This window comes from Oncorhynchus mykiss, chromosome 12, assembly GCF_013265735.2.
Source record: "Oncorhynchus mykiss isolate Arlee chromosome 12, USDA_OmykA_1.1, whole genome shotgun sequence".
Taxonomy (NCBI): domain Eukaryota; kingdom Metazoa; phylum Chordata; class Actinopteri; order Salmoniformes; family Salmonidae; genus Oncorhynchus; species Oncorhynchus mykiss.
In genome coordinates, this window is record NC_048576.1 from 23,698,167 (window position 1) to 23,709,771 (window position 11,605).

The following is an 11,605-nucleotide window of genomic DNA, read 5'->3' on the forward strand; positions in this document are numbered from 1 at the left end:
TGAGGGGTGGCCAGTCCTCTTCTGGCTGTGACCGGTGGAGATTATAAGAGTACATTTCCATTAAGGCCAGATTGTTCTTCAAGTTGTTCAAACGTTCATAGATGACCAACAGGGTCAAATAATAATCACAGTGGTTATAGAGGGTGCAACAGGTCAGCACCTCAGGAGTAAATGTCAGTTGGCTTTTTATAGTGGAGAATTCAGAGGTCAAGACAGCAGGTGCGGTAGAGCGAGAGACAGAGAGCGAGAGGGACATACTGTTATTCATTGTTGATAAATGTTGAAGTGAGTTGAGAAGTTGTTATAAGAGGGCAAAAGTGTTAGTAGTACCTGAAGAGGTGCATCGGGTGTATTAATAGTGTTTCACAATGAAACGTTTTACACACATACATAAATCCACAGTCAAACACACACACACACACACACGCACATACTCACACACTGGCCCCATAGCGCCACCATAGGGGCAATTTGGACACATCACCCTAGGATGATGAGCTACTTATACTTACTCATCCTTACCATGCTTGCCAAATATCAGAACTCAAAATCAAACTGTTCATGCAGTATGCTTCGATATATAGTGCCTTCAGAAAGTATTCATACCCCCTGATTTATTCCACATTTAGTTGTGTTACAGCCTGAATTCAAAATGGCTTAAATATGTTTTTTTTCTCACCTATCGACACACAAACCCCATAATGACAAAGAGAAAACATGTTTTTACATTTTTTCGCAAATTTCTTGAAAATTAAATACAAAAAATATTGAATTTACAGAAGTATTCACACCCCTTTGCTATGACACCCCAAATTTAGTTCAGGTGCATCCAATTCCTTTGATCATTCTTGAGATGTCACTACAACATGATTGGAGTCCTCCAGTGGCCAATTCCATTGTTTGGTCATGATTTAGACAGAAACAGACCTGTCTACAGTATATACGTTCCCACAGTTTACAGTGCACGTCAGAGCAGAAACTATACCATGAAGTCTTAGGAAATGTTAATTGATCTGTAGAATTGTGATGAGGCATATATCTGGGGAAGGGTATAAAACAATTTCTAGAGCGTAATTTCGAGTCTCATAGCATGTGGTGTGAATACTTATGTAAATAAAGTATCTTTTAAAAAAAAAAATTTATACATTTACAAAAATGTTTAAAAACCTATTTTCACTTTGTCATTATGTGGTATTGTGTGTAGATTGACAAGGGAAATGTTTTATTTAATCCACTTTAGAATAAGGCTGTAACGTAACAAAATGTGGAAAAAGTCAAGGGGTCTGAATACTTTCCGAATTCACTGTAAGTCAAGGGCTATGAATACTTCTGAAGGCACTGTATTTTGGACTATTTTTAATGATGTTGACTACTTTAAAGTAGTATGGTATATAGCATGTATGGATGCATATCTTCAAACGCAATATTTTCCAGGACCCTAGCTGAAACAATATGGCCGCTATGAGCCAATGAGCTTGCCTGAATGTTTTTTCCTGTCCAACAGCATCACCATGCGAACAAACTGAACCATACTTTACAGGTTAGCTACGCGCATATCCTTGAGCATATGTGCAAAATTTCATCACTCTGAGTTAAAAAGATTAAGATATATAAACATGTTCCTCTTATAGCTGGTAGGTACTCTAGTGGTTAGAACGTTGGGCCAGTAACTGAAAGGTTGCTAGATCAAATCCCCAAGCTGACAAGGTAAAAATCTGTCATTCTGCCCTGAACAAGGCAGTTAACCCACTGTTCTCCGGTAGGCCGTCATTGTAAATAAGAATTTGTTCTTAACTGACTTGTCTAGTTAAATACTGTTAAACACTGTGTTGTTCTTCAGAGTGTTTGGAACATGTGTACCAAGTATTATTACAATAGGAATATCATGTGACTGATTTATGTGCCAGACCACGCACAATGAAATGCTTTTTGGTCAGTAACCATGTTATTTTAAGTACTTTTCTGGAAAATATTGCGTTGTTAGAACTTTATCCATAAGCAGAATAATAATAACCCACGGCAGCAAATTCAATAGGTTTTCAGCAGCTTCGTTAGCTTGAACTCCTAATAATAGATGTGGGCTTGTGGTGGTGAGTGTTTATGTCTGTGTACTGTCTGTGTGGCTGTCTGAGAAGGAGAGATGCTATGTGTGTATTGGTGCCATTTTCCTGTAGCTCATTTAACTCCCACCAGGCTGATGAGAGGCCTGGGGCTCCTGTGGGTAAAGCTGAAGGTCAGCCTTGTGTGACAGGCCCTTTCCCTGTGTCACAGCGTAGGGCCCCTACAAGGCATTGCATGACAACATGATAATTATTCTGCTAGCTAATCACTTGGATTCATCTCAGTTCATTTGATATCAGTTTAACTAATCCAGAGAGCCTAACACTGGAGCAGCAGGGAGTGATAATGTGTTACACACTGACCTTAAAGATTGGTAACTTTATCTCTCCATGAATCTCTGTCTGTTCCCTGCTGTCTCGCTCATCTCAGACGTGCTGCCCTCTGGAGCGGGTGAAAAGACAGGTACCATGCTGTCTGATGGTGCCATATACAGCAGTATAGACTTCACAGGCAAGGCGGGCTACAGCAGCCCAGCACGGGGCAGCCAGGCCACCCCCTATGCCACCACTCAGATCCTGCATTCCAACAGCTTCCATGAGCTGGCTGTGGACAGACCAGACCCTCGCTGGAAGGCTTCCCTTCGAGCCCAGCAGGAAATGGCCAACCTGGGCTACTCAATGACCGATGGACGCCCCTGCAACGGTACGCAACAGCAACACTGGGGAAACACAGGGATGGGATGGGCAGGGTAGGGCTGTGTGGTTTTGAATGTGTGCCTGCGTGTGTGCCCCGAAGGAGTGTGCTCTAAAGAATAGATGGTCAGTCACAGAGTGAAGCTTAGCATTCATTAGATGCCTTTTTGGAATAACAATAGGAGTAGAGAAAGAGAGATAAAGAAAGAACAGAGTCAATAGAAACAATAGAAGAAGAGATTATGTTCAGTAGATTGATGGGAAAAGAGCAGCATGTTTAGTTGACATTTTAGCAGACGGTCTTATCCAGAGCAACTTACAGTACAGGAACAATTAGGGTTAAGTGCCTTGCTCAAAGGCACATTGACAGATTTTAGCCACTAGGCTACCTGCCACCTTGGAGAGGGAGAGAGGGAGAGAGAGAGCGAGAGAGAGAGAGACAAAAACATATTAAAGAGAGCGAGAGAAAGAGGGAGCGAGAGGGGGGCAGCAGAGAGAGGGGAATGTTATATTTACATTTTCATTGAAAATGGACCCTGAGGATATTGTTGTTAATCGCTCCTCTCTCCTCATGTCAATTTTTACTCCTCAGCCTCAGGAGTTTTTCTACCCTAGAAATGTCAGAGAATTAAGGCACATTTCTTTGGATTAATTTGATTAGCAGAGGCAGGGATTCCTTTGTGTTTTGACCCGTGGATATACAATTAGCTTGGCTGTGCGGAGTGGAGGCGTATTGTTGAGAAGGTCTCAGGCTGTCTGTCTGTTGGTCGGACGTCCATTCTCTTATGTGCTCTGGGCTGTATGCTCAGCTGAATGCTGGTTACCTGAGAGAGATAAGGAACAGAGAGGAAGAGGAAAAGAGAGAACAGACGAAGGGAGGAAGCCAGCCTGTAGCCCCGGGCCCCAGGTCTCTACGCCTCTTTAAGAAATGTCAACATAGAGGAAAAGTCTTAGTGCTCCGTCAGCACACTGAGAGGAGAAATAATGAGAGCCAGGTGGGGGAGAAAGAGAGGGAGAAAGCCCAGGTGATGATAAAATAGCTTTCCAAGCAGCAGTGTGTGTGTATGTGTGTGTGTTTGAACCCAATGGGGAATAGTATCAGCTCATTAAAACCCACAGCTTGAGGGCTATAGGGATATCTCCGTATTGTGAGGCAGAGACCAGGCTGATAAGATAAACTATCAATCTCTGATTTCCCTTCCCTCTCTCTATCTGTATTTTTCTCTCTCTCTCTTTCCTTTTCAGGTGGAAAGGGCGGCAAGAAAAAGAAGTCAAAGGGTGGGACAAAGACCTCCAAATCCAATGGGTCCTGTTGGGTCAACATGCCCCTGCCTCCCCCACCCATGCACCCTCTGCCAGGCACCGAGGTGGACCACTACCCCCCAGAGAACCATGGAGGAGGGTAAGATAATATTCTCTCTGTCTGGACACACGTCTATACATATACCTACACACATCATATCATGATGCTACACAGGAAGTGAAATAATGAAAAGGAACACATGCAGCCTCTCTTGTCCTTAAGGGATCTGAGGTATGTCTGTGAACCACTGAGAGGAAAGCAAACCCTCTCCTAATTGGCTGTAACCAGCGTGTCTCTCTCTCTCCATGAACCTACCTATCTCTAGCTGTGTGTGTGTGTGTGTGTGTGTGTGTGTGTGTGTGTGTGTGTGTGTGTGTGTGTGTGTGTGTGTGTGTGTGTGTGTGTGAGTGTGAGTGTGTGTGTGCGTGCTTGTGTACACTCAAGGAGAGCGCTAAGCACAGACGAGCAGGAGGTTGCTACATGGAGTAGTAAGCTCCCTCTGCCGGTGCCTGTACTAGTCATACTGAGGAAACCTTCATTACTCTGCTTGGTTATTACATGAAAAATACACTGTTTTTGTCACAGGCATTTTTTTGGAAGGATGGCAGTTGGAAAACCTTGGGGTGTGAACACTTATTTTGCAGCCCGTTTCAGGCAGCTTTGGCTGGTTAAACCACCACTTATGACAAAACAGCATGTGGTTAGATCTTGTAATTTGATCTCCCCATCCCATCCCTGCCAGTGGATTTGTAATTACAAACAGCAGCAAATGTGTGTAATTCCCTCTCTCCCTCTGCTGAGAAATAGAACATCAGATAACAATGTTTTTAATGGTCTGGCAAAATACAAACCAGTAGAAAAACAATTGTATTTGTCTGTGAGCTAAGCGTACAACACTGAGAGCACTAGCAGTAACACTTAGAATTCTAAACACCTTAAACACACACATCCACAGAGAAGTGTATGATACGGTTTCAGTTCAAATTACTCACATTGTAGTTCATGTTGCAGGTATGACAGCGACAGCTGGGCCCCTCCCCTTCCCGTTCAGACATACCTCCACCAGGGATTGGACGACGATATGGAGGAGGAGCGAGTGCCCACCCCGCCCCTCAGGGGAGTGGCTTCCTCCCCGGCAGCAGCTCCCTACAGCCAACCGTCATCCTCCTCCCTTAGCTCCACCCACCACGAGGAGATGCAGTCCATGCTGCAGGCCCACCTGGATGAGCTGACCAGAGCCTACCAGTACCAAGTGGCCAAACAGACGTGGTGAGCAGGAGAGAATTTACTGTGGATCTGTCAATGTCTTTATTAAAAAAAAATATTATACCTCTTTACTTTCTACCTAGTCTCTTCTCGAGTCTGAGTCTGGTGAGAGAGACTGCTTTCCATGTAGTCTCTTCTCAAATCTGAGTTTGGCAAGAGAGACTACTTTCTTTCTAGTCTCTTCTCAAGTCTGAGTTTGGTGAGAGAGACTACTTTCTATGTATCTGTAGATCATGAAATGATACAACAATTATGCTTGCTACATGTTTTTAGTGTATTATGTATCCACTTTCCACTATGAAATGAAACTAAGTACTGTACTTTGTGTTCTTTTGAATTGCCCCAGGTACTTGTTAGACTAAATTGCCTATGATATTTCAATCATGAGACATTTACCCTGCAATTTCTGCTTTGTGCTGTGGATGAATGAGATGTCATTCTCTCCAATTGATCTGGATGCTTTTGTATATCAATAGCCAGTTTTTTCGAGTGTTTCATATCAGTGTGGTATTTAGGTATGTCATCCTATCCCCTGGTTTCATGTTTCCTGCAAAATATAAAAACAGCCCTTCATTGATTACACCTCATTGGGAAACTTGTCATGTCAGTAGGAAAACGCGTTGAGGTGGTAATGATGGGGTTTGGCCTAGCGCGCTGCTTTGACAACAGGAACAAGAGCTGCTAATTACATGGGTGTCTCATCCATAGTGGGGCGAGGCTTCAGAGGGGACAGCTGTGGGGGAGATAACAGACATGTTACTGACAGCCCTGCCTAGCCTGCCATTCTTCTCCCTTCACCCAGACAATTACCAGTTCATTGTGTTAGTGCGAGCATGAGCACCGCAGAACTAGCCAAAGCAATCGCCGTGCGCCGCACATGGAAAATAATTAATTCAATCTTCCACACAGGCACTCACTCACACATGCTGAACGGGGCTCTAGTACTGCACTCTGGTATTTGGTTGTTCGTAGATTTGTGTTTTGGCCTTTACTTCCTGTTTGTTAGTGTCTTTCTCTACCGCTCTGTGTCCAGCCTCAGCGCTATAACATGTTCCCTCATGTTCTATACAGGCATATGAAGGGCAGCCAACACCCGCCTATGGCCCCTGTCCCTCCGATGGGGTACGTGTCCAGCACGCTTGGGTCTGACCTGGGAAACAACATCCCGTGTGAGGAAGAGGAGGAGGATAAAGCCTACGGAGTGTCACATCAGCTCTGTGGCTTTGACTACACGGCCAGTTGCAGCATGGACAACCATGAGGGCTCAGGTGAGACACACACACGCACGCACGCACGCACGCACACACACACACACACACACACACACACACTCAGATCATGCCCCTCATTTCTTCACAGTGCAGACAGGTGCACACGTCTTCACATCGAGCAGGATGACAAAGATTTGGGAGCAGTGAGAAAAATTGGCAATAGCAATATGGTTTTATTCAGTCACCACTTACGGAGACTAAATGCCTTGTTCATTATGCAGTTTCGACTGACAGTTTTTTTTTCTCCAATTTTCTCAACCGTATCGTGTCATACTCAGAACCAATTGTCTAATTTTTTCATATTGTGATATTCAGACTCATTAATTTGAACAAGGAATTGAATGAAAGGGAAAGATGTATTGTAATCTGGTGTGGACACATGAGTGAAATCCATCTCCATTAAATAAAGAAACGTCAAACTGGCTAGTTATGTGATTTCAGATGGAAGCAATCATTTCTCCACAATATCTTATTTACGTTTTTTTGTTCAATCACTCGATGCCATTTCAAGTTTATGACCATATTGTCTAAACACTTAGTCTTTTAGCCTCTCTAAAGCGAATGACTCGGAAGAGTGTCTAACATCAAAAGCTATGAGGAGAGTGAGAGCACAAGGTGAGGGGATAGATCCAGAGGTCAAAAGTGTGATGTGTTTTTGTAGAGCACTAGTCTAGAGTTGTGGGAGAGAGTGAGACCATGGTTCAGTCCTAGTCAGGGAGATCATGGAACGTATGGCGTGCTGGCTGAGACACGGGAAAGTGCTAATATACTGTGGTGTGTCTGTGATAAAGTAGGTGATGTGCAGTAATCTGCTGTGTTGCCTCTATGGGGAGAATGCTACGCTAGATCAGCTTATCTCTACAATGGTCTCTCCGTTGTCTCCTCTTCCGCAAAGACCAGGCCAACACACACACACAGAAAGTCCAATGCACTTAGGATGGGAGCCATGAATTATAACCACATTGTATCCTTTACCTTGAATTGTCAAGATGTAAATGTTTACCCATACTACCCACACAAACAGTCTTATCTAGGAAGGTTTCTTGCACTGATTTGTACCCCCTCTATCTTCCTCTCCTCAGTTAATAATTTGATTTACAACATGTATTTTTTCATACTCGAGTTCATTTTAGTACTACACTGAATCCTTTCTAGCATATAGTTTAGCAGTGCAAAAGCTATGATAATCAGTCATTTCTTGCTAATCTAAACTGATTAGCTATGTTGTGCGTCTCCCTAATTCTCTGTCCCTGTGTCCCTGTCCTTTCTCCATCGCCCCCTGTAGGTAAAGGTTACTCCCAGCGGGGTCGACCAGTCAGCTCAGGCTCCACAGAGAGCAGTGCTCTGGGTACACAGAGCCTCGGTCACCAGAGGGCCACACACACTGGACGCAAACCCCGGGCAGAAACTGTTGGGACACAGAGAGACTCCCCCACAGATGGTAAGACATGGGGTGAGGGGGCAGAGAGGACAGCCAGAGAGAGAGATGGGGAAGGTGGATGGTATCTCTCTTTGTTGAATGTGGTTTATAACAAACTACATTGAGTGTACAAAACATTAAGAAAACCTTTCTAATATTGAGTTGTACAACCTCATTTTGCTTTCAGAACAGACTTAATTTGTCAGGGCATGGACACTACAAGGTGTTGAAAGCGTTCAACAAGGATGCTGGCCCATGTTGACTCCAATGCTTCTCACAGTTGTGTCAAGTTGACTGGATGTTCTTGGGGTGGTGGAACATTCTTGATACACACGGGAAACTGTTGAGCATGAAAAACCCAGCAACGTTGTGGTTCTTGACGCAAACTGGTGCACCTGGAACCTACTACCATACCCTGTTCAAAGGCACTTAAATATTTTGTCTTGACTATTCACCCTCTAAATGGCACACATACACAATCCTTGTCTCAATTGTCTCAAGGTTTAAAAATCCTTCTTTAACCTGTCTCCTCCCCTTCATCTACACTGATTGAAGTGGATTTAATAAGTGACATCAATCAGGGTTCAGGGCTTTCACCTAGTCAGTCTATGTTATAGAATGTTTTGTCCACTCAGTGTATATAGCCATGCTGATCTCTGTGACATGTTCAACCGATTACAAAGGCCACTGTGTATAACCCATCTTGGGAGCTGTATTAACCAGTGCCTTATGTCCTCCTCTCCCTCCTCAGTGGCCTCTCCTACCCCTGAGCCTGTCCACAGTGTGGGGGCAAGGCTGCACGGGTCATGGGCGTCTGGTGGCTCGGACCCTCCAGAGGAGTGTATGGTCTCAACGCTGGAGCGGCAGCATATGGCCTCCTGGAGCGGCAGATCCTCTAACATGGCCACTCTGGGCAGGACACGCCACAGGGCTGCGGCTGGCGCGGGCACAGACCACCCACATAACATCCACCCGCCTCCCAACAGCACCGAGCATAGCTATGGAGAACGATGTACGTATTCAGGCTCTCCGTAGTCACACAATGGTATTGTTTCTGGTTGGTGGGAAGTAATTTTCTGTTGGTTATATGTGATGTACTGTATTCACACTTTTGTCTGTCTGTGTGTCTTCATCTCTCAGAGTCTTTGTGAGTCGGTGCTGCCTGTGCTGCCTGTCCCAGGACACCTTGTCTATAAGTGCAATGAGATTTCCCCTCTGCGAATGCTACAGGATGGAATATAAAGAGAAGGCTGGAAGATGAAAGAGAGAGAAAGAGGGAGCCAGAGAGAAACGCAGAGCTGTACATGTGATGTACAGACACACAGACACACATCTCAGTGTTCTTTTTACAGTGTTACTTTCATCCCTCCTTCCAAAAGAATATACTGTATATCACATGCCCCTCCTATTTCATGTCACATGATGTACAGTAACTCACTCCACATTAATGAATAATAAAAATCTCTGCAGTTAAACTATTGACTCATGAAAGTGTAAGGACTTGCTTTTCCTGTAAATAGGTTTTGTATTTTCAGTTTTTTTTTATTTTCTTTGCTATGCAAGCCAAATTCTGACTATGAAGTTGTCTCGTTTACTTGTCATTTTACATTGTGAGTTGATGGACTGTGGTGCCACATTTGTTTTTCATAAATGCTCGAAATATTGCTTCATTTTGATGAAACTGCTGTTTTGTTGTTTGCACAGAGCGTTTTGTGATGATAAGCACAAAGTCATCAGCTGAGGCTCAGAGAAGAATGATGAAGAGGAGTGTCTATAATATACCTTACATTTAAGAAATATAATATTCGACACAGTAAATGCTTTTCAGAGACAGATGTATTGAGAGATATAAGAAACACAAAGAAATTCAGTAATTAAACAGAAATTCAATTCTACGCCCACATAGAAAATGTAATGTTTTGTTTTTCAATTTGCAGTTGTCCGTGGGGATGATGTGACAGATGTGCAATGTTGCCCATACACTATATGCTCATTACAGTGAGACAGCAGTACTTGGAACCCTCCAAATAATGACAGTTCAGAATAATCAATAAAGTTAAACCATCTATGTGTAACATTACAAATGGAACTGTTAATGCAGAGGCCGAGGACGATAGCTAGTTGTTGATAGGGAGGTGTTGGGCCCATAGAGCACCACTCAGGTGTGGTCAGGTGTGGACAGTTGTGTGCACAGATGGACTCTGTCAGTGTTACCCATGGGGACAGAGTGATAACACAGTGAGACAGGTCTTAAGATGAAGAGATGTTGGCCTTTAGAAATCTAGCTAATCCTGGACTGGGTTTCCAGAGCTCTAAGTGACTAGCAAGCATGATTAACAACAATATGCAATTAGATTATAATAATAGACCCATCATAGATGTGATGGCCGCCTGTTTTAATCCTAGTGGTGCGGTATAACGTGGCCCCTTTATCACCCTGGTAACAGACTGGTAACAGATGAACGCTCATCAGGACACGTATGGTTACCTAGGCATAGTGAGCCCCTTGCCAAGTAAGGAAATCCTTAACACTGTAACCAGTCACGGAGGGCAGCTGGTTGCTAGTTCTTGCCTACAAGATTCATAATGCAGTGTTTTGGTTCCCTTCTTTGTATGGTTATTTTCTGGTTGTTCTTTGTATTGGCTCCACCTGTAAAAACTCTGTACCTGCCAGAGTCCGGTCTGCCCTCAGGAATACACATACAGTGTGGCCAGTCCTACGATACAAATAAAATGTGTATGTGGAATCAACCATGAGTCTCTGTGCTATGCGTGTGAGTTGATGGTCCAAGATATTCTCCTCATATGATAATTGTTCATGCTGATTTTCTTAATACTGATTTTCCCATTAGGACATTATGTGCATACACTTATAAGCGCCACATTAGCATAATGTACACACTTCTAACAGGATCAGAGATTAGTTACATATGAATAAGAACAATACTCGGTCTCCCTCTCTCAAGCGTCTCTGTGTTAAATCGGTCTTAGTCAGAGCTAAGGGGAAAATAAAATAATTATTACTCCATTTTTATGCATCCATCCCTTCACTCTCTTTTTTCCTACACCAGAACACATTTACTCACTGGAGAAAATGTCAGCGTTATCTCCATTTACCAAGAAAATATTGAACACAACTCTAGCATCGGCGATTTGGGCATTTCATGATACAACGAAATATGACGATGATGATTCTCTCCTTTATTCCAGTTATTTTCCATCACCTTTATGGGATTTTGAAGATGCTTGTGAATTCAGTGGTGATTACATTTCAGACATTTGTCGTTAGCAGTCGACATACTATAGCTCATTTACTGCATTCAAGAAATGCAATTGCAGTGATTTATAGAGTTATGGTGGCTTTTCCTGGGGCATCCATGCCTTTCAACTCCATTTGTCATATCACGTACTGTACACTCTACACCTAATGAATCACAACTGCTACATGAGATCACATTTCTACTACAACTATCCAAATCACTGTTGCATACTGCATTGGCTCCAGCCTCTGTCACATACGGTACATCTCTCATCTCTCTGGGCTAAGCCTGGCTGTTCCTACTGCCTCTGTCACATACGGTACATCTCTCAT

At 43.5% G+C, this 11,605-nt stretch overlaps 1 protein-coding gene across 5 annotated transcripts in view; it reads left to right on the forward strand.

Moving 5' to 3' along the window:
* Positions 1-10,764, forward strand: part of LOC110536823 (roundabout homolog 2) — a 215,354-nt gene extending 204,590 nt beyond the window's left edge. For all 5 annotated transcript variants that reach the window (XM_036937237.1, XM_036937238.1, XM_036937235.1 and 2 more), the window contains 7 exons: positions 2,491-2,763; positions 3,999-4,155; positions 5,068-5,325; positions 6,394-6,590; positions 7,879-8,034; positions 8,765-9,025; positions 9,154-10,764. In XM_036937237.1, coding sequence (XP_036793132.1) covers positions 2,491-2,763; positions 3,999-4,155; positions 5,068-5,325; positions 6,394-6,590; positions 7,879-8,034; positions 8,765-9,025; positions 9,154-9,155 — 1,304 coding nt within the window. In that variant the 3' untranslated portion in view covers positions 9,156-10,764. The remainder of the gene's footprint in view (positions 1-2,490; positions 2,764-3,998; positions 4,156-5,067; positions 5,326-6,393; positions 6,591-7,878; positions 8,035-8,764; positions 9,026-9,153) is intronic.
* Positions 10,765-11,605: the final 841 nt, after the last annotated feature.